At 40.9% G+C, this 24,495-nt stretch overlaps 1 protein-coding gene across 2 annotated transcripts in view; it reads left to right on the forward strand.

Moving 5' to 3' along the window:
* The window catches only part of ATZW10 (centromere/kinetochore protein, putative (ZW10)), a 286,264-nt gene that overhangs the window by 48,188 nt on the left and 213,581 nt on the right, over window positions 1-24,495 (forward strand). For both annotated transcript variants that reach the window (XM_089450059.1, XM_089450060.1), the window contains exon 2: window positions 14,464-14,613. In XM_089450059.1, coding sequence (XP_089306185.1) covers window positions 14,464-14,613 — 150 coding nt within the window. The remainder of the gene's footprint in view (window positions 1-14,463; window positions 14,614-24,495) is intronic.

Here is a 24,495-nt window from a genome sequence, read left to right on the forward strand (position 1 = left end):
CTAATCTCCCCAATTTCTGGTGAGGTACATGGGGTAATTTGGCCTCTAATCCCTGCCAAGTGTTGTTTCAGCCTATTAATGCCCCCAGGACTTTCCTTAATTTTCCTATGGCAAAATTTGCAATGCATTTGACTATCAACCATTTCAACATATGCCCAAGCAGGATCTCTTGCTCTAGGTGCCATTTTTTTGACTAGGAAAACAATCTGAAAATGAAAAAAAAAAATATTGATTCAATGTTCATTTATTTGACAAAAAACACTCTCTAAGCTTTCTTGATATGCACCTAAAATTTACTAAGCAAAAACAGATTTATAGAGGTGGAAAAAAATACCTCCAGGCACAAACTGCCTCCTCAAGCTTGCTCCAAGAATCAACTCCTCAATGCTGCTCCAAATGGCTGCCCAAGAAGCTCCTCACTCCAGCTACAATGCTCCTCCAAGACTCCTCACTGCTGCTCCAAAACAAGCTCAAGAACTGGTCACTAATTCTCAAAGAAGACTCTCACTCAAATGCATAAGACTGCTGTGAGTGAATGAGAGCATTTGGGTGTCTTAAATAGGGTTTGGGAGGGGGAAATGGACCCCAAAAACATTAAGCAAATTATTATAACAGTTTGGGATCCAAAAAATTCATTAAACAATTAAAAAATACCAAAAAAATCATTAATTTTCTGTGTTTAACGCGTGCCTGGCCGTTCCTTTGTGACTCGGCCGAGTCATATCGGAACCGGCCGGGTAGACCGAGTCACACATGACTCGGTCTACCGGACCGGTTCCTTGGCTGGGTCAGTCCTCCAAGCATCGAATCGGTTCGACTCGGCCGTTTCGGTTTCGAAACGGCCGGTTTTTAAAACATTGCTCTTTACAGACTTTCACCGATGGGAGGAGACTCGATATATAGAAAGTCACTTGTGAAGGATGAATTTGTTGAGAAATCCAAAGAATGGCAGTTACACGATTTCTCTTATTATCACATTATCTTGGGAAGTTTTTCATTATTATTATTTCTTCTTTTGAATTATAATTTTCTTATTATCAAGATTCATGCCAAGCAACAAATAGAAGAGAACACAAGATGTAGGAACGCTGCCAGGGCAAATCCCCACTCTAGGGGAAGGCCCAGTCAAAATTCTTTCTTAAGTAGATTCAAGATGAGAAGACCAAGACCCTTACAACTTAGATTTGAGACTACCTCCATCCATTAAGTCAACCTTGCCATGTCATTCTTCAATTCTTTCATTATTTGTTCCTGTAGCAGTCATCCTTCTTCACACTTGTATCTTTGAAGAGATCATCTCTACAACCAATCCGAGCTCCTTCATCCACTGTGACACCGAGACTTGATCACTGTGATAGCACCACTGTAAAGACCAAGACCCTTACAACTTAGATTTGAGACTACCTCCATCCATTAAGTCAACCTTGCCATGTTATTCTTCAATTCTTTCATTATTTGTTCCTGTAGCAGTCATCCTTCTTCACACTTGTATCTTTGAAGAGATCATCTCTGCAACCAATCTGAGCTCCTTAATCCACTGTGATACCGAGACTTGATCATTGTGATAGCACCACTGTAATAGCATCACTGTAAAAGCACGGAGTCGGTGTGATATCACTGTAATAGCATCGAGTCACTTCATTCTGTGGTAGCACTGAGATATTTCCCCTGAAATAACATCGAACCATACCCTGTGACATATCACCGAATCTGTCTTTAATCTCCACTGTAATCCACATTTGTATCATAGAAGGTATGCCAAAATTGTCACTGTGACTTATCCGAACTTGTCTCTGAAATCTGAGCTCCTTTCCTGTGATGATATCGAAAACTTTCCTCTGAAAATCATGTCCGAACTTTATGTGGTTATGCAATGCAAAGATCTCATCCTTGTGTATATAGTTGTTGCCATATGAAAATAGGTCGACATTTGACTTTGAAGAGTAGTGTCTCTGTATTGAGCTGACATGTATTCTTTTGAGGGTAGCCGACTTGATGAGGATTCTTTCAACCACAAGGAGACTTTGATGGATTGAGGAGTCTTCACAAATTGACCTTAACAATAATCTAAAGTTGACAATGGAGGCTTGACCTATACATTTGACCCAAGCATGAAACCCATGCTTTAATTAGTCAATTAAAATAATAATAATTTTTTTTTGCATTCTTTTGGCAAATATATATTACATTTTGACTTCAAGTACAATTATGAAGACAGAACCTAGTTACATTCTTCAACAAAATCAACCAATGGATGTGAAGTGACCTCAATAATCCTTTTCCTAGACGGGGGTTAAGAATAGAGCTTACTTGCTTGTTAAGCAAGGTACAAAGATTTCTAGGATACAGAGGTGGGGACTTGGGGGTTAGGTTAGAGGAATATGCCTTATGAAGGAGTTTCCTAATCCTTAAATCCTTATCGGACTTGACTTCCCGAATGGTTCTTGAAGATTTGACTTTCAAAAGTGTGGGACCACACGGGACCAAGTGGACCCAACCTAGGTTAAGGGGGAAGAATCTAGCAACCGATGATGTTCTTCACCCAGACAAGGAGAGGGAAAGGATCGAAACAAGAATTTTCACTTCAAGGTGTCAAATTGATCCTATGAGGGACTAGCCTTGGGAATACTAGAGCAATGTTTGATCTCGGAGCTAGGGCTTGGGTTTTCTCACAACTCCACCATCGGAATGGCTTCAAAATTGGAGGAGGCCTTGAGGACACGCAAGCGTAGGGGAGGCTAGGAGATCAAACTTTTTAGAGGGCTGCTTCGTTGGGAAAGTGATGCCCTAAGTGACCCAACTTGGCTAGACCTAGAAGAAGGTGAAAAGGAATTGATTTTTTAGTGACCACCTCTTGGTAGATCAGTGCCTTAGTCTTGGGAAAATGGAGTCTAGGATAAATATGAATGAGGGCCTTGTTTCTTTGTCAAGGAGGCCTTAAGACCACTTTGCTTATCTTCTAGGGCAAAGGGAAGCGACCTTATAGCTTTATACTTCGACTTGCAAAAGGTGATGGCTTATCAAGACGAATTCAGTGATAGAATTATCCCTAGGAAATTTCATTCAAAATTACATGGTCCATACATTGAGAGATGCTATATAGAGACAAAATTCCACAATTTAAACAGTAAATGCATGCAACAATTAGCCCTAAAAATAACAAAATTCCCAATCCAATGTATATGACAAAGTAAAATAATAATAACATTAAAAACATGTACTTACATGTAATAGGACATACCAACCATCAATAATTTGACAATAGAAAACTCCAAGATAAGATAAACCAAATCCAAACATCAAAATTAATCCATGCTCCATTTCCTCCTTCAAGAAAAAGTGCAAAATTCTCTAAAGAGAAGAAAGATACAATCCAAAGTCATGATGAGAGAATGAACTCATCTCACTTGTATTTATACACTAATGAAGAGTTCAAATTAGTCTCCTAGGCCTAAATAAGCCCCAAAAATAAAATAATGTGCTAATAACCTAACATTTGGTGACAAGCCCACCAAACTAGCTCACAAATGAAACAATAAGCCTCTTAAGAGGTCAAATGATAAACAATACATGTCGCAAGGCTCTCCAAGAGGCCCAATGAGGTCCATAGGTGCCATAATGAAGAATAAGACCCTCAAAAGTGATGGACAATGGGTTGGCCCCTTGTTCTCCAAACAATAAACTTGGTGTGCTCCCAGTGGGTTTGGGGGCACAATAATAACCTCAACGGTCTCCAAATGAGTCGAACATGCCTGTAGATCATCTGTAAGGGTTCCGATGATGGTGTAGGTGATGCCACTTCATCCTACAAATCTTGGGTCAGCTGCCAAGTGCATGGTACATCTGTGGGGCTAGCTGGGCAAAGGTGAACCAAGTGCATCTTTCTCGCCCAATAGGTGAATCTTGAGAAATCTCTGAACATTCTCGGGGATCCATGGAGTGCTTTCTACTGCTATGGAGGCCCATGGCTCTCAACACACACCCTGCATGTGCCAATGTAGACCTCTGGAGGGTTAGGACCTCGTACAGGGAGACCAAACCCAAGATGGAGACCATCTGCAATCTTGCATAAGATCCAATGCGTTCCCTAGCCTTTGAGTACAACAACTCATTAGAGAAATCGAGTAAAAGAGCTTACAAACCATGGACCACAGGTAGGGACTTCATAATGGCTTGCCTTCCATAATGGGCTTTGGCATGTGCTAATGTCCCCAAGCTCCAAATGGGGTTAACCAAGTATCCTTTTAGGTGGTTTCTACTTTTAAAGGGGATAAATGTTCAAGGTACATCCTTTAAAAGGTGGTGGTATGTGATAGAGAGGCGAAAGAAGTAGGGGATGAGAAGGGGTAGCCCTGGGCCACATGCTGGGGTACAAGGGTAGCTAATAAAAGGGAAGCCCATACTTGGGTATATAATGTATAGGAAGGAGCAATCGTGGTACATGAGGTGCCTCGACCTTGATTTTTCCACCCTTCTTTATGCGCCTTTTGCCTTTTTATTATTTTTCTTTGATTAATTGCTCGGGGCTAAAGGGGTAAGAGCATGATGTGTGAGATATAGCAGTGGATACCCCCTTTTAAGGTAAAGTGGTTCATTGCCCACCAGGGGTTGAGACAATCAAGGGTTCCTATCTAATGAAGGAGGCTCATAGAACATGTAGGAACCAAGGTGATGGCCATGATGATGGAGTAGAGCTCATGTATTGGCTTTTGCCCACGTGTTAAATGTGTTTGTCTCGACCATCTTTTGCATTTTGTGGTACATTTTTCTGTTGAATGTGGCCAAATGTTTTTCTTTTCTTTTAGTTGTATCAACCTCTGCGACATATGTAATGATCCTAAATAGGAATACTAGTGATAACAAGCAAATAATACATGCAACAAATTAAAAAAACGAAATATTCAACAAACACCCATATTAAAGTTGCAAATGGAGAACTTCTGAGCCATTTTATTATATTTCTGCAAGTCAAATACAATAGATGATGGAATGTTGCACCTGGGCTTTTCTCAAGGGACAAACAGGACCAAACCCAGGTAGGAAAATGGCTGAGCTGAAGGCTGCACAGTTGTTGCACCAATCTGCATTGCGCTGCCAGAAAACTGCTGCTCTGCTGAAGTTAGAATGGCTGGAAGGTGCACTAAAACTGCCCAAAAATTTATATGCTTTTAACCCCGAACTCCTTGGCCAAAACCCAGAAAAACCCAGAAGGGATTTTAGCTGGTTTGGACTTCTAATTTTCGACCCCCTTGGAGCCTCACCTCAGCGCTAGCTGCCAATTTCGACTTGCTGGAAACTGCCTGTAAATCCACCTGGAAACTCCTCCAAAATGCTGATTTCACTTGTGCTATCCAATCCTTGACTCCCCGGATGATCTCTTGGCCCAACTCAGCTGCTCCCAAGTACCACGAAAATCTGTTGTGTGGCCTCTGTGCTGTCCCTCAGCCCAACAGTTCGAATTGTTGGAATGCTGGTTCAGCTGGCTGAAAGCTTCAGCGAAAATGCCTGTCCAATGCTGCTACCTCAGCTCCTTGACCTCCTGACAAGCTATGTGATCCCTGTTGGTCCAAAACTCCCTCTGCGTGATTCCTAGCTGCCCATAAATACGCACTCCCTTCTCTGCGCTGGTTGCTGATGTGTGTCACTGCCCCGGAACTCCTGAAAACTCCTGTAGAATAGCCTCCCTAGGGCGGGCACGGATGGTCCCCCGAAGTAGAGGTTGAATCTCCCGCGTGAGAGACTCGTGGCTAAACAGCCGGTAGACTCGCTAAACAACAGAGTGAATAGATGTGTGTTTGTTTGCAAATGTCAAAGATGAACCAAAATGAGAGCTGATCTCTCCTTATATCTCCTTGGGCCTCCTTAGCCTCATGTGGGCCCCTCCATCCATCCATTCGATTTCCCTCCAAGCATATCGAATGGCTAGTTCGAATTCCCCATGTGGGTGGCCCCCACATTCCACTAGCTGCCAAATAAAGTCGATTTGGCCCCTAAGTCCCTAAGTCGAAGTGTGGGGCCCTCTTCCTAAGTAAAAAATGTGCAAAATTGTGTAGCAGCACCCTGTTACTAATGTTTTTGAGAAGGGACATGACAACATCATTCCATGCCTGATCCAAGGTGTGGGCAAGGGGAAGGGGAGAACTAGCCCTACGTGGACCCAGTGGAGGAATGTGGACCCAAGTGGGAGAATTGATGAGTGGGGTAATAATGAGTGGAAAGGGGGGATTATATGCGGATAAGGGAGTGGGACCGCACAACCAAAATCAGTGTTTCCCGTGAAATACCATCTCTAAAGCCAAATGGTCAGTAAAAGAGATCCCACGGGACTAGAATCCAAGGTTAAAATCTAAAAGGGGTCTAGGGGACATGAGCACAGACCCAGCCCATTCTTTTCGCCGAATCCCCCCATAAATCCATGCCCATAAGTGTCTGTGATAAGAAAACTACAATACTCAATTATCAAATGACAAGGCATACCTTTAGGTTCGGGAGGCCCACCTTCAAACATACGATCATGGCAGATGGGTGAGGGACCACATTGCTGACTTAAGTGGCGGAGAAATGGCAAATGAGCTAGTTGGTGGCTGCAAGGGGTTGCTGGCTACTAGTTGAGGACCATCATAGATAATTTTTTTCTCCTACGGATACCACCCACAAAATGGTGGGTAATATCTGGCTCCAACTAGGACATTATCTCTCTCGAAGTGGACGAAGCTACTCGAACGAGAGGTCACAAGAACTCCAACAATCTCTTGGTTATCGTAGACATGTTACCTGCACACGTAATAGATGAAGAACACAGGGCAGCATGCTTTCACGGTGTCTCATGATCGCACATGCTTAATGTTAGGCCATAAAATCAACAAAAAATAAAATATGCAAAGATGCACGATTCTATCATGAGAAATATCATATGACGTTAGTTCTAATGCAAAAATCATCATGCAATGCATCCTACTCTACCATGCATATGATACAATGTCAAGTGGCCTCGGGATAATACTCCTTTAGGAGTTGTCCGTTTATGGGGAGGGGAACGAACTCTCCATCGGAGTTTCTAAATGGTATGAGTTTATTCCTGCCACATCACTTATCTTGAATGGACCTATCCAAAGGTTGTCCCACTTCTTGTGCATGTTAGGTTTTTCTCTTCTTTTGTCCCATAGGAGTACCAGATCACCGGGTTTGAATGCTTTGTGCTGGTTATGTTTAAAGGCGACTTTCATTTTATCATGACTACGACCAATTTGGTCAAAAGCTTTCCTTCTATTTTCATCATTTTCAATTATTTGATCGATTCGAGATTGTATGGTATCTTGTTGATCGAGGAAAACTTTCAGGCATTCAAGGATGGGTAACTGCATTTGGATAGGTAATTTGGCCTCAAAACCATAGACTAATTGGAATGGGCTAAAACCAGTGGAAGCTTTTACAGTTGTTCGGTCAGCCCATAGGGCATACTTGATCTTGCTATCCCAGTGCTTTTTATTGTTGCCGATAGTTCTTTTTGTTGAAGAAAGTGTAACTAGGTTCGGTCTTCATAAATTTAATTTTGATCTTTGTACTTGTAAAGGAAAAGAATTATTATTTTTGTCATTTATAAAAATGGGTTTCTTGCCCATTTGATAGGTCAAGCACATGTTTAAGTGCTTCTAGAAAGTCAAAGAGTCAATGTAATTATTGGAGACCCATGTGGGCATGTTACACTATGTAAATCTATATGTATTAGAGTCAAAGAAAGATGTCAAATGTGATCCTCCAAAGCAAAGACAAGTCTCCTCTCCAAGTCGGCTCAAAGAAATGAATTTGTGGTGCACTTAAGGACATGTCGGCCTCACTAGCTCAAGTCGGCCCAAATAGGAGGGACAAACTCCTATATATAGGGCAGTTCGACCTCACCAATAGACCATCAAGCTATCTCTGAAGTCAACGAGGAAGAGAGTCAAGGAGGTGTGAAGAAGAGCAAAAGGTTGCTTCTAGGCCAGCGAAGAAGAGAAGAAAGAAATCCAAATTTTGGGATTGTTTTAGGGCTCTTTTCTATCACATGTGCGAAGGAGAAAGGGCTCATTCTGCTGCCATATCAGATCTGCAATTGCAGTCATAAGAAGTAGCTCAGTTGGGCTAGAAGAGATCACCAATCAAAGTCTCCTCATCAAGCGAAGAAGGGGACACCTAAAGCGAAGGAAAGAAGCAAGTAAAAAGGTCTATTTCAAGCCCTAGATCAGCCACACGTGCGAAGAAATCAGATCTGTAGTAGGGTTAAGAGGATTAGCCTCTAACTCAGAGATATACCGGAAGAAGAGCCTCATTCTCTAGTCTAAGTATCAAGGAGAAGGAAGATTGCCAAGCAAGGTAGAGAAGGAAAGGAAGGCACCAAAGAAGAGGTCTCTAAGGAGACCTAGGGTTTCTGCAATTGTTGGAAAAAGAGTAAAGGAAAGTGCCATTAGTTGCTGGAAGAAGTGTGAAGGAAGAGATGAAGGTGCAGAGTAGAAGGAGGCATTGATTAAATGACAAAAATGAAGTTGCTAAATAGAGACCGTGTCTTGTGCTTGGAGGATCCACTGGTCAAGGCTCTAGGGTTTGGCATTTGTAAATTGAAGCTTCAGTAAGAGAAATTTGCAGAAGGTTTTTCCTCTCTAGGAGAGAGAGGTTTTACCCTGGCTGAGAGCCAATATCTTGTGTTCTTGTCTCTTTTGTTTTGGTAACTGTTTTGATGAAGTAAGAGAACACACACTAATAATAATAAGGGAAGATTGTGCTAACAAGAAAAAGTAAAAGACTAAAAGTACCTCAAAATAATTATCATTGTCAGAAAAATCTCACTATAACCTAGATGCCCTAGATTCTTCAACACTTTTGATAATTTTTATGAGGTTTTTGTTGCTTGACTCAACCTATCCATTTTCTTGAGGGTAATAGTTAGAAGTATGTGATAAGATTATGTTGTACTTGTTACACAGGGATGTCAATGCCATGGAGTCAAAAGCTTTGAAGTTTGGAATTATCAATGACAATCTTGGCAGGAACACCAAACCTGGTAATAATTTTATCCTCAAGGAAATCAATAACTACTTGGTCAATTGCCTTCTTGGTTGGTATCACTTCAACCCACTTGGTGAAATAGTCAGTTTTTGTGAGGATCCATCTATGCACATTGATAGAATTGTCTTTGAATTCACCGATAAAATCTAAACCCCATTGTTGGAAAGGTGCATCAATAACAACGTTTTTCAATGGCATAGCTGCAAGGTGCTGCTTCCTAGCGAATAGTTGGCAAGGTTGGCATCGTTTTACGAAGTTGAGGGTGTTAACAAAAATGGTGGGCCAGTAATAACCTGCCCTCAAAATCTTATGAGTAGTGGTTTGGGCGACATAATGTCCACCGCAAAAACCAGTGTGGAATTCATTCATCAATTTTTTAGACTCTTCCTTGCTAACGCATCAGAGGATCACCCCATTGGGACTCATTCATCCAAGGCCATCTTGGGTCAAGCAAAACTTGGATGCTTTTAGTCTCAAGGCTCTTCTCTTATGATCAACGAGGTGGGGCAGATAGATTGCGTAAATAATAAACAATGTCCATGTACCAGTCATCGTTTTCGAGCTCAGTGGATGTAGCGCATAACTGCTCCTCTTCTGTAATGGCTTTGTTGTTACTTTCGGTAAGCATTTCAGCCAAGCCTTGCCCCTTGATGACCTTCTTAGGGCAGATATTGAGATCATATTCTTGGGTTTTGGACACCCATTTTCTTCTTGGATCCCTTCTTCCTATTTGGACACTTGGTGGAGTAGTGCCCAAACTGATGACAAGAGAAGCACTTCACTTTGCTGAGATCTTTCTTCTTCTTGCCTCCTGAACTGGACTCAGCCCCTCTTGGATTTTTCTTGCCCTTGGCCTTGCCCCCTTTGCCAGCTAGGGCAAAGTTTTCTTCTTCCTCAGTCTTTGCATGAGACCCAGATTTAGCTTGCTTCTAGATCTCCTCTTGCACACAAAATTTCCATAGCCGTTCCTATTTTGGCATCTTTTCTCTGCCACTCACTGCATCAATGAAGTTTTCCCATGACTTGGGAAAGCCCAATAGTGCAAAACTAACAAGGTCTCTGTCCGAGACTGTCTCCCCAACCCCAACTAACTCGTCCTTCACTTGGGTGAATCTGGTTAGGTAAGAAATCACAGACTTAGACTTAGTCATCTTGATATTTTTGAGTTTATCTCCGAGTACCAACTTCCTAGCCTCACTTGTACCTCGGTACAACTCTAAGATAGTTGTCCACATGGCTTGAGCTGTCTTCTTACTAGAAAGGTGAGCTATGATATTATCCTTGACTCCTTCAAGGATTATTCTTCTGGCCTTTGCATCCTTATTATGTTGGGCTAGTTGCTAAAGATCTGCTGATGTGGCTTTTGGACACTCCACAAATTCCCAAACTTCGTGCTCCTCCAAAACCATACCAATCTTCTCCTTCCAAGAACAGAAATTTGAGGCCCCATCAAGGCAGTGCTTAAATCTTAGCCCCAAATATGCTATTCTGCAAGTTCGAACTGCTCAGAATCCCTTGCATAGAGTCTGAAGTGAACTGCGCCCCTTTCTTGCGTCTTTCGCTTGCATTTGAGGAAAATAACTCTCTCTCTGGTCTTCAATCAAAGATTGGCTTTGATACCATGTTAACTTTCTAATACCCAACTGCTAATTAATAAAAAATCTGAGATGGGGAAACTGAAGACTAAACTCCAGACTCTTTTACTAAATATGCTAAGTATTCTAACAAACAATAAGAATGGAAAAAATAAAATCACGAAGACATAAGCACATAATAAACAATACACTAGAAATTATCCAGGAAACCCCAACTAGGGAAAACCTGCCAACTTGTGTGTTCTATTATTCCGCTCAACAAAAATTGATTACAAGGTATTGGGAAAAATTCCCTCACAATTTATTGATCCTCGAGCCGCTGATTTGTGCACCCTTGATCAACTCGGCGTTTCTCATGCACCATTGTACGGATTGTATAGGTTAAGATTGCCTCTCTACGCAAGCCAACTTGGCCTTGGAAGTGATGCGCTCTGGCTCTAGAAGTCTCTTGAGGCTATTTGGCCTCTCTCTCTGCCTTCACATGCTGATCTGGAAACTCCTTTGCTGGGCTCAAACACACATGTTTCTCTAGTGCATAATCATGTGATTACCATATCTGTGGCCTTCCTCTTTATAGAATTGAACTCACTCCTCAACTCAAGTGAACTGGCTCCTTGAACTCAAGTCAAACTGGCTCCTTGAACTCAAGTCAAACTTCCTCACACTGAACTCAAGTCGAACTGAGATCAAATCTCCATGCATGGCCGAGTTTGATTAACTATTTTTGACTATAGGAAAATTAGAGAATTTTCTTAAGTCAAAACTAAGAGAAATTATAACTGAGCCTTAGCTTCACTCGTGGGTTCCACTGCCAAATTTAGCACGTTTCTAAATTTAGCAGTACCCTTCCATCTCTAACTTCAATCGACACCTTAGCCATGATGTGGACATTCCTTCTAGTTCTGGTAGAAGCTGAATCCTAAATCAAGTCCTCCACAACCTCTCTTCTTTTATTCACCTTCCTTTGATCTCTCATCTAAGGCATCAATTTGATTTATCCTTGGTTCTTGATATATTCCTTCCTCTAAATCTCATGGGAATTAGGCAACTCTATTCTTGAGCTCTCCAATTTAACTATTTCTTCTAGCCCCTAAATCAATTGGCAATGATCACAAACTAGTACTTTGGTTCCCAATGTTTGGAATAAATCAGGACCTGTTTTAGCTAGTAAATTGGTAGCACCATTCCTTTCCCCCCTGCAGTATCTAAAGGAGATAAATGAGAAGGAATTCAAAAGTTCTGTAGCCTCTGAAATGAAGGAATTTAATCTCCAATTCGGTGTGGAACTTGTTATCACTCAGACATATCCTCTTGGCTGTGAAAGAGGAAGTCCTAAGGTAACCTTTTCAAACCAAGCTTGTAGATTGAAGGCTAGCCCCTTCAATCGAGAGAGGGTTCTCTTTGACAGTGTAATCAGTAAGCTTAGCAACTGGCTGTATCTTCAAACAATGGCTAGATCTTTGATAGGTTTTTGGATTTTGAGTGTAGTGGTTTGGTAGGGCTGAATAAATATCAACTATTGGGTAATGGAGTGAAATCGAAGTGTTTATAAAGATTATCAGTGACTGATAAAATGCTCCAGGAAACAAAGGCAAGGTAAATGATGTCTATCTGTGAATATTATCGTTGCATTATGAAAGTGGAAAAAAGGATTAACAATCTATCACATTTGAAGCATCTAACAATGGATGAATTTCAAATGTAACTTTAGAGGAAAATTGTGAGTATTTAACTTTATGAAATGGAGCATCTAACAAAGGATGAGTTCCACAACATTTACTTTCAGTTTAAATACTTAGAATATTTACACATAAATGAACAACTGAGAAGGGAATCACATACACATGAGAAAGGAGACAAACTTCAAAACATCATCGTCATGAATCTCTGGTATGAAAGCACTCTGTACTTTTTCACTTGATATAATTAATACTCGGAAAAGATTACAAAATAGAGCAATAGTTTCTTCTCCAAAACTTGAAAATCCATTATTTTTTCCTTCTTTTTCATTCATTATATGGGAAAATTTTTAAAATACATAAATCTGAGATCCACAATGTTTGGGAAAGTATTAATTACAATAACCATCAAGATCCAAAAGAAATGGATCTGAAAAACCTCTTCACCCATCTTTAGTCTGATCCCCAAGTCGAATTTGATGAGGTGGCCTTCAACTGTTGACTTGGCATTTTTATAGGAAACAAAATTTCGAAAAATCTGGCAAATTTCTGAAAAATAGGCTTTAAAGAGGCATTTGGATCTCCCAAACTGTGATAATTGTATAAAAACCAAAAGAGGTTTTTTTAAATCTGCTCATTCCCCACAAAAACCTCTTTCAGATTTGGAAATTCATCTTCATCTTCTTGAAAACCGCACCCAAAGTGGATGACTAAAACAATAAATAATTAAATATTTAAATCCTAAAAAATAGGCTGCAAATATTCCTTTGTATCCTTCAAACCATGCTTGCTGGGTAAAAATTGAGAGAGGCTTTTTTAAACTAGTTTGTAGCCAACAAAAATCTTTTTTGGTTTTTACAAATTCATCTCCATATGTTCGGAAACTACATTTGAAAATAGTGACTAAAATAGGAAAATAATATAATTACAAAATCTGGAAAAATAGGCCTCAAATATTTGTCTATAATTTCCAAACCATGATATCTGGGTAAAATCTGAGGGAGGTTTTTGTAAATCATTCCGTTCCCAACAAAAACCTCTTTTCGTATTTTGAAATTCAGAACCACTTGTTTGAAATTTGTGTTTGAACATAGTGACTGAAACAGGAAAAATGCTGGGAACTGCCATTTTAGGGCAGAGAACCGTTTTAGGGTTTAATTTAAAATCTCTCTTTTAGGTTTGAAAACTCTGCCAAATGTCACATCAAGGTTTAATAAGGGTAAAGCTTCTTGAAAAATGGTTTGGGCACTTGAAAATCAGTTTGGAAACTCATATTTTCAAAATTTTGTAGCGCGCTATGAATTTTTTTTGTAGCGCTAGCTGTAAGCATTCGATAGGCTCTGATTTGCTGCAAAACTTAGATTTAAATTAAATATATTCTTTTGAAATATTTCTAAGCTTTATGTCACCCTTCCATTAAAATTTTCATAGGTCATTACATAACCTCTTGCACAATGAACTGATAATCATAACCTTTGGACCTTTAGGAAAGGTACAAACTTGGTGCTAACAGAACCTTGAGTCACCCCTTTGATAATGGTGCTGTACCCCCTTCCTCTTAAAGATTAGAAATTCCCAACTCCTTGGTGATCTTCAATCCCTTAATCACAGCCTCCTCCTCTACTATGTTATTTGAATTATTTTTCAAGGTCAGTGCATAAAAACGCCGGAATCTACCAGCTTATTCCTATTCAGACCTGAATCTTGTGCTTTTCCAGGATTGCCTTTCGAGGTTTCATCAAATTTCAGCTTCAGAAAATCTTCAGTGGAGGAGGGAGGGGTTCATTTTAATTTAGCATGCTTATTCTTTGTTATACCTTGCCCCCTTATCAGGCTTGGTATCTCTTCTTCCTTAACTTCTCTTGAACTGCATGATTTACATGTTCTATTTCCCTATCCTGATATTATATATTTTAAGTTTTTGCATCAAAAGTAATATTACCTCCTTAAGCATGTGTCTTCTGACTAGTGATTGACATGTTTTGTTTGTTGACTCTGAGAGCAAAACCACTTTCTTGTAATCAATGTCCATTATTTATGTTGTCAGTGTTTAGTAGTTTACCCATTAAACTGTGCTTTTGTAGAGACGAGTTTAAAAATAATTACAGTAAGACCTATGGATCAATGTTTCTATTGTGTTGTGACAGTTGCAAGATTTGCTGGAAGATATGTTTGACTCTGCAATTGAAGTTGACACTGCAAACTTGAAGTTACAAATAAATTTCCATATAACACGTGAGAAATCACCTGCGAGTTTAGGTGGAATTGAGCTCTCGTCAGTATTAACTGCAATGGATGTAAGTTATCCCATCTTTATTCTCTTATTTGAGTAACATTTTCCACATGTATTTCATCTTCATATATTTAGTTCTTGGGTTGCAATGTGGATACAGTTTTTTTCTTGGTCTAATAATTTCTGTTGGGTTTTGCATGTTAATATTGTTGATATAATTATTACTGACTTATATGCTGTCCTACTTCTTGCAAAATGATTATTCTCCTTTCACTGTAAATTTTCCCACACTTCATTTAAACTCCTTTTCTTAAAAAATTTAAAGCTCATATGAAATAGCACATATATCAAAAGTCAAATAAGAAAGAATGTAGTTAGATACTCTAATGGATCACTGGCCCTTTCAAATTGGTTCATTCAAGATCCATTGGCCCTCTGTTTATTAATACTTTACCCAAATGATGGTACATGTTAGGCATACATGGCATCCAATAAATGCTTTTCTAGTACTGCTACTATCTATCTGGAGGTGAAATCTAAAATATTATAGCACATACTTATGTGTCCTTAAACACCAAGTTGAAGCTGCAAACTAATGGTCGTTCTGTAGAAGGCTGCCCCAGTGGTGGCTTGTGATGACAACTTATAAAGGGGTCACCTCTCATGATGCAGACATGTTAACCCATGTCTTGGAGAGGAGTATGAAACATGATCAAGCACAATTTTACTATATACCACATCATCCTCTCTGTCATGTTCATTAAAACATAAAAGAAAAGAGATGAGGACTTGTCTATGTGCCATGTTGACCTTACTCTTTCCAATGGTCAGCTTTTAGGATTTTTATTGAGATAGTCCTTAAATGGCCAGCTATTATGATGGTCATTGAGATGGTCCTCAAATACAACATTGGTTTTCAATTGATCAATTTGGAGCTAGATTAGTGATTGCTCTATTCCAGCAGGTTTTGTGGTTCTCATTCCATTTGAATACTAACTTATCTGCTTGGTCTGAAAGGAGATATATAACTATACAATCTGCATTCTTCTTTGGAGGTTCATTTGGTCCTGAGCCAAAAGGGTGTGCACACAGCTGTAGGAAGGCTGAAATGGGCTAGAGCACCGTCTCCATCTCAGGAATCTGCAGCGCAGGAACAGTGTTAAAATTGGCAACTAGGGCCAAACTCCATGTGGATCACCTTATTTATGGCTTATGATATTTTTCCTAGAGTCCTCTCATCGAGAGGTGTAGGATTGATCTAAAGATCATCCGATTCCAATAAGTATTTATGGAGATATGAATTTATTTTGATTATGGACAAATTGTCAAGGTCGGCCAGCAAACTTATGTAGGCTCAGAATTCCAACAGTTACGTCTATTCATCCTCAACGTTTGCATATAAATACAAGGAGAATTCTCTTCATTTGGACAATTCATTCACTCGTCTTCTCTCTCTCTCCTACGCATAAAAGGAGCCTCTCTCTCTCTCACACGTGTGGCTGAAAGGAAGACGTCCTAGGGCCTTAGTCACCGGATACGGCGTATTTAATCCATAAAATTCGAAGTTCGCCGTATTTCAAGCTCATTCGAATTTGTTCGTTCCAGTTCGCCGTATTTCATGCCATATTCGAATTTCATGGCGTATTCGAATTTCTGTCGATTAAATTCGCCATTAAAATCGTTGAAATTTGTTTAGATGCGTTAAAATTCGTTTTTTTCGCGCCGCGGGTATGGGTGTTGCTGTTTTAGCTTAGGTTTCCGTTTCATTGGTTTCGTTGTTGTTTTCATTGCCGCCGCAGACGCACGACAGAGACTACAGTCTACAAGACACTGAGACAGAGACTACGACGGGCTCGGGTTTCGTTGACGGTTGTTTACGTTTTCATTGCCGCCGCAGACGCCATAGACTCTACACCTTGAAGGCTTAACAAAAACATATAATATATTTTTTAATATAACCCACTTTCGTTTTCCTCATATTCTCAATAATATATAATGATGATTATATAATTAAATAATTATATTCATCAAGTTATTATTTTTTAAAATTATATATTTAATTTTACTAAATACGTTATGTATATTTTAATAGTTTTATCATTATAATAAGTATATGACAATCAAATCCATTTTACCTGAAACCACGATTTATGATTTTTTCTCTCCATTTATGATTTAATATATTTTTAATAATTTTCCCTGTAACATTTAAGATAACATAATGAATTCCTAGAATATTTATTTGAATTATATATCATTTAATTCAAAATTATTATTATTCATTTTAAACCTGTATGAATCTAAATGTATTGTAATGCTCAATATATTATTTGTTATTTATTGAGGAGTAAATTCTAAGTAGAAGTAGTAATTTTGAATATAAAGTATTGTAAAAGATTAGTATAAGATATAAACTAATAGTATATTTGACATTTTTTAATTTGGAATATAAAAACATTTAATATTGAAGTAAGAGGCATACAATTTCTATATGTCGAATTTTATCGACAAAATTTGAGTTGCCGAACTTTATTCGAATTTCAAGGTCCTCGAACTCGAACTCGAACCTGGTGACTTAGCCTAGGGCAAGGAAGACGCAGAAAGGATGCTAGGGCAGTAGGTCATCTCTTTGACCAACGTCGACCAAGCGTTGACCTTCTAGAAGTGCAGATTGGGTGTGGTTGCCTCTCCTAGGCAAGCCACAATTTTTGGCACAAAAATCGAGGTGATCTGACCTCTGGTTTGACCAATGTTGACTGCCCTAGTTTAGGGCCGTAGTTGACTTCAGAAATCTGCAAATTGACTGAACTTTTGGCGCTGTTTCTTTAGGCTGTTCGAGGACAAGTTGACCGGAAATTGGCCAAGTATTTTTGAGGTCAATTTCAACTAGTTTGACCAAGTTTGACTTTTCTGATCTAGGGTTTGCTGCTGCTGATATAAAATTACAGAATTTAGATTTTGTACTATTTCTCTCTGCTGAACTATTGAAGATAAAAGAAGATTTGATCAAAGGGTTTCCCCGCATTGGGGTTTGTCCCTGGCTAGCCGCCAGATCTTGTGTCATTTGTCTTGGCTTGTTTTTTGTTGATCATTTAATATTCTATCTGCACTTGACTTAATATATATGTGATTGCTAATCTGTGGCTAATAAGAAGAAAAATAAGTAAACTGCTCTAAGCATAAAACATACCATAATTTAACATGGTATTAGAGCTGAGGTGAAGACAAAGCCCAAGCAAGAGCAAGAGCAATTACCGAAGAGAAGGTTGGCAAGGCTATCTTAAAGAAATCATGGGGTCCTCAACGCACTTCCCTGCTGAAGGCAAACTCTGTGAGAAATCTGACTATCGCGGATGGAAGATGTCTCTCGATCTAACATTAGAAGAGTAGGAAGTGTTGGACCATGTGAGAGGCGAGATTGTTGAGCCTCCATCAAATGCATCCGCTGCTGCTAGGAACAAATGGACCAAGGGAGAAGTCAAAGCAAGGAAGATCATCCGGGACTCTATCGACAAGCGCTTGGTGGCCTATGTTTCCGAGCTGAACACCTCCAAGGAAATCTATGATAGACTGGTGAGTTTATTTAAAGTTAATGATGCAAATCAAGTCTTGTTTCTTAGAAATAAGCTGAAGGAAATTAAGAAGGGCAAAGATGAGAGTATGCAAGCATATTTCTTAAGGATCACCGAGATCAAGAACGATCTCCTATCTATTGGGGAAGTAATTCCTGACAGGGAAATGACACTCACAACTCTTGGAGGACTGCCATCTGAATGGTATATATTCAGGACTACTCTTCTCAACAATAACGTAATTCCTGGATTTGAGGAATTAATGGCTAGATGCATTCAAGAAGAAATGAGGATGGAAGAGCAAGAAATGCCTATACTTAAAGGTCATCCTTCTGCCTTTCCTTCTCATACTAAAAGAAGAAACAAGTCCAGGGCTAAATTCAAAGAAAAGGCTAGACCAAAGGGTGGAAGAAAAGGACGATGTTACAATTGCAATAAAATGGGTCACTATGCAAGGGAGTGCCCTGATAAAAGGGACTCACACTGGGACGATGATCAAAATCCCTCTCAAGGCAATCAAAGGAATGGCAGGTCAAATGGCAGAGGTAAAAGAAGTGCCAGAAATCAAGGAAGAGGACAACCATTCAAGAAGGCAAAAAATTCCAGGTATGAATCTAACACTGTTAACAATAAGCAAGATGAATATTATCTACCAGCAACTCTATCTACTACTGCTTCGTTGGACTCGTTGGGAAATTGGCTTATAGATAGTGGTGCCTCAAGGCACTTCACTGGTTACAAAGAAGCTCTCTATAATCTGATAGAGAAGGAAACCAACCTGGAAATTGTTCTTGGAGATAATTCAAAATATCCGGTGAAAGGCGTAGGAAATGTCATTCTCCAATTGAATTAGGGTAATACCATCCACTTACAAGATGTATTATATGTGCCTGATCTCAAAAAGAAGCTGATGTCCATTTTGGCAATGGAAGATAAAGGCTACAAAGTGGCCTTCAACGATGGCAAGGTACATGTATGGAAAAAGAACTTTAAAGATGCTTTTACTCTTGGGTTTCGAGTTGATTAATTATATCAGGTCAGAGGAAGTCCGCTGGGTGTCATGTCTTGTGACACATCTCTTCAATTCGAACTATGGCATCAGAGGTTTGCTCACCTTCATTATAAAGCTCTACCCGATGTAAGGAAAATGGTGACCGGGATGCTCAAGTTCAGATTAGAGCAAGAAGGTGTATGTCCAGGATGTGCCGAAAGAAAGCTCAAAAGGGGACCATTCCCCTCAAGCCAAAGCAAGACCTCTGATATATTGTAGTTTGTTCACTCAGACATATGCGATATGATGCCTGTGAACTCCTTGGGATGATCACTTTTACAGATGATTATTCTCGCAAGACTTGGATATACTTCTTGAAAAAGAAGGATGAAGTGTTCTCTTGGTTTCGGCACTTCAAAGCCTTGACCGAGAATTAAACCGAAAAGAAGATCAAGATCTTAAGGACTGATAATGGGACTGAATATGAATCCAATGAGTTTCATGACTTTTGCAAAGAGGCTGGCATTAAGAGGGAGACTACTACACCATATACTCTTGCGCAGAATGGTGTGGCGGAAAGGAAGAATCATACAATTATGGACGCTGTTCGTGCTATGCTCCATGATCAAAGACTTCCGAAGTTTCTATGGGCCGAAGCTGCAAATACCGTCGTATATGTACAAAACCGATGCCCTCATCAAGCATTGGGTTCTAAGACCCCCGAAGAAATGTTCATTGGTAAGAAGCCTGACGTATCTCATTTTAGAATTTTTGGAAGCCCTGTATATTTTCATGTGCCTAAAGAAAAAAGGAATAAATTGGGTGCATCTGGAAAGAAAGGAATCTTCGTGGGCTATAGCGAAAATACTAAGGGCTATAGAATCTATGTAGCTGGTCAAAGGGAAGTCTAGATTAGTCATGATGTCACCTTTGATGAAGATATGGCTCTTAGCAAGGTAGACAATCTTCCTACTTTAAGGGGATCTAAAGAAGCTGACACCAGGGAACCGAAGGAAAAGGAAGATGAGACGATGCTCGATGTGGAAGAACCTATGGATCCTATTGATCCTCCTCCGCAAGAGCCTTCCTCTTCTAGGAAGAGGCCTTCATGGCTTAGAGGGACACTTGATGATGCTGAAGGACACATTGCACCTCGAGGAACCTTTCGTGAAAGTAAGAAGCCGAATAGGTATCAGGGATAGCTGACCATCATGAGCACGATCATCCAAAATGAGCCTTCGTCATTCACAGATGCCGTCAAGCATCAAGTATGGAAGGATGCTATGACCAAGGAATATGAGTCCATTATGAAAAACGATGTTTGGGATGTGGTCCCCAGACCCCAGGACAAAGCAGTTGTCACTTCAAAATGGCTTTACAAGATAAAGCATGCAGTTGATGGAAGTGCGGAAAAGTATAAGGCTTGTTTTGTCGCTCGTGGCTTCTCCCAGAAGGAAGGTTTAGACTATGACGAGATATTTGCACCTGTTGCCCGATATACCACCATTCGCTCGATCATAGCCCTTGCTGCTTCGCAAGGATGGAACCTACATCAGATGGATGTCAAGACTGTGTTCTTACATGGTTCAATCAAAGAGGAGGTCTATGTGGATCAACCCGAAGAATTTGACATTTATGATCGAGAATCTCATGTGTGCAGGTTGAAGAAGGCCCTCTATGGGCTAAAGCAAGCACCCCTAGCATGGTATGAGAGGATAGATAGCTACTTGATGAAGTTGGGATTCACTAGGAGTGAAGCCGACCCTAACCCTTACTTTAAGGTTATAGATGACAAGCCTCTCATACTGGTGCTATATGTTGATGACCTCTTTCTAATAGGTGCAGACCCTCTCATTCACGAATGTAAGAGGGATCTGGCTTCTGATTTTGAGATGAAAGACCTAGGACTTATGCACTATTTCCTTGGACTGGAAGTCTGGCAGAAACCAGGGGAGATTTTACTATCTCAAGGAAAATACGTGGTGAAGATATTGGAGAGGTTCGGCATGGTGGAGTGCAAACTTGTAACTACCCCGATGGAGCTTGACTTCAAGAAGTTAAGCGGTAGTGCTGCCGGACTTGTTTTACGAAATGCTACCGAGTATCGTCAACTCGTCGGAGCATTAATGTTCTTGGTGAACTCCCATCCGGATATATGCTTTGTAGTCAACACATTGAGTCAACATATGGTTGAGCCTCACCACTCACATTGGATTGGTGCCAAGAATCTGTTGAGATATCTTCGTGGCACAATCACTCATGGGTTGAGATACACTACCGGAGATGTGAGACTACTTGGGTATACTGATGCTGATTGGGCAGGCAGTGTGGTGGACTGGAAGAGCACTTCTGGGTGCTATTTCTCTTTGGGATCTGCCTCAATATCTTGGATGAGTAGGAAGCAGAAGTCGGTGGCTTTGAGCACCGCCGAGGCAGAGTACATTGTTGCTAGCATGGCCTCCTGTGAGGCAGTCTGGTTGCGAAAGCTCTTCAGTGAGCTGTTTGGATTTACATTGGATACCACCGTGATTCTGTGTGACAACCAGAGCGGGATCTGTTTATCAGAGAATCCCATATTTCATGATCGCTCCAAGCATATCGATATCAGGTACCACTATATTCGAGATATGGTGCAGCGAGGAGCAATAAGGCTCCAACATATCGGTACAGATGAACAGGTCGCCGACATTTTGACAAAGCCCCTAGGAAAGGTCAAATTCCTGACTTTCCGAGAACGACTTGGTGTCGTTCAGAGACCCTCTTATGAGGGTCGAGTATGATGTATTGAGCTCTGGGAGCTCTAGGGGGGCGCGGGGTACTTCTTGGAGCGACATGTGACCATAGGGCGACTCACCATCCCCTGGTGGTGCACTATGTACAGGGTAAAGGTTCAACCTTCCCCTGTGACACCCCATGGCGACTGTGGAATAGGATGATTAGTTCTCTTATGGGCCAGGATGATTCGTTCTCCGTGGCGACTGTGGAACAGGATGATTAGTTCTCCTGTAGGCCAGGATGATTAGTTCTCCGTGGCATCCATTGGACATGATGATTCGTTCTCCTGTGGACAGGATGATTAGTTCTCCTATCGAGGCATCCTACCCATGCAGTCTAGGACTCATGGGAAGTACCTCTCATCTGATCAATGAGTAGGGAAATGAGGATAGGGACCATAGTAGTACTATCGATGGATGCATCACTGTATCTATCGTACTCCCTATGCTAGGATGACCTCCATTAATCTGGGATCAATGATACTGATCTGGGATTAGTGAGAGTGGTTCACACTCTGAGACTGACTTCGGGTCAGTGGAGGATGGTATGATACATCCTCGATCATTTCTTCTTCTTCATAGTTCGAGCAGAGCAGAGTAGAATAGAGCAAAGTAGAGCAGAGCAGAGTGGGGTCAAGCTGTACAGGACAGTGCATTTGATGGACGGATAGCAGTGACGGTCTGACAGATTACAGATGAAGTTCTCCCTAGTTGAGAGGGAGTGTTAAAATTGGCAACTAGGGCCAAACTCCGCTTCCTTCAAGGTGTCTTGAAGCCACTTGGGCCTCCTCTTCCCTGAAGAAGCTTCCCCATAGGGAACCTCATCCTCTGCCCCCTAGTCTGGTGAACTTGAAGGTCTGCTAACTGAACCTGGTGTGCCTATACCAACACCTGTCCTCGAAGAACTTGTACTGGCACCTGTGGTCAACTGAAGTACCATGTGAACTCTGTACCAGTGGACTCCCTAAAGAAGTGCTTAGTGAACTCGCCACTAGTGCCCCAGATGTGACATCACTAACACTAAAGTACCTCCTGTACCAGTCGATCTAGAACCCTGAGGTCCTGCTCCCTGGACCTGACCTCCTTGCTGAGGAGAAGTCTGTGACTCTCTCTCATCATACTCCCGTGATCTCCAATAAGCCCTCTCCTCCTCAAACTTCACATCCTCCTAATCACCACTCTCCGTTTAGAAGGAATGAATACCCGATAGGCCTTCGAAGTCTCGCTGTAACCCATAAAGATACCCTTCTCTGCCATGGGATCCAACTTCGTCGTCTGCTCCTTGGGGATATAAGAATATGTGAGACATACAAAGATACGAAGATATCCCACATGAGGCTTCTCTTTAGTGAAAGGTCTTTCGGAGTCATATTCCCAAATACTCTGTGAGGACTCCCATTCTGAAGATAAACAATAGTGTTGCAGGCCTCAACCCACAAAAACAAAGGCAACCCCTGATTATGAATCATCTCTCTAGCAGCCCTAACAATAGATCTGTTCTTCCTTTCAGACACCCCATTCTACTGGGGGCTGTAAGGAACCGTGAACTCTCTGCTAATGCCCTCCTGTGCACAAAAGTCAGAAAACCCACCATCGGTGTACTCACCACCATTGTCTAACCTCAAGACCCGAATCTTCTTACCTGTCTACATTTCCACAAGAGCTTTGAACTCTTTAAAGCAACTAAAGGCCTCACCCTTGGTCTTCAGGAAATATATCCAAATACCTGTAGATCTGCTATTGCTTACTGGGAATGAGAACTTGGTGAACTTTCCCAAAGCATACCCTTTGCAGACCTCATAATGCTTGACACTGAAGTCCGGAACTCTAGTAGTGATCTCCCTCAGTACTCTGAAAGCTCCATGATGCATATGCGCCATCCTCCGGTGCCATAACTCGCACAAGTGTCTACTGCTAGTGGTACTAGTGTGAGTGCTACCAGATGTTCTACTCACCAATGCTCCTGCGGACTGAAAAATGAACCTGTATAGTTTTCTAGAGCAGACTTCCATCACTTTGACCGAAGTGATGGAAGCTCCCCTGGGATGCATTAATACCTGCCGTCCTAAGAAAGTGACGTCAAACCCCTTCTCTTCCATAGTAGACACTGAAATCAAGTTCTTCTTCATCCCCAAAACATACAAAACATCCATGACTTTCAAAGGAGGAAAAGACTCCCTCTCAAAGGTCACAGTCCCCACACCAAAAACTCTCACAGTGCGGTCATCTCCTAGTACAATCTCAATATCAAGTGCCCTCTTTGCAAGCTTTGAAAAGAACTCCCGTGCACCTGTCATATGGCAGGAAGCCCCGTTGTCCTTGTACCACACATCGGATGATGTACTCCTACTAGATGTAGAAGTAATAAATGCAAAGTCCTGGTCAAACTGTGAAGCAAATTGTTGCACCTCTGTTGAAGCTGCAGTACCCTTCTTCCCCTTGTTCTTCCTCTCAGGACACATAGCAGCGTAGTGCCCCATCTTCTAACATGCCCAACATTTGACTTTGGACATATCCGTATCTTTCTTCTTCTTCTTCTTCTCCTTTCCCTTAGCCCCATCTGATGAGGCCCCTTTCTTGGCCTTCCCTTTGTTCTTCCCCTTGGCTGT

Source organism: Pinus tabuliformis, chromosome X, assembly GCF_031772625.1.
Source record: "Pinus tabuliformis cultivar Carrire ecotype Pingquan chromosome X, CPIR1, whole genome shotgun sequence".
Lineage (NCBI taxonomy): Eukaryota > Viridiplantae > Streptophyta > Pinopsida > Pinales > Pinaceae > Pinus > Pinus tabuliformis.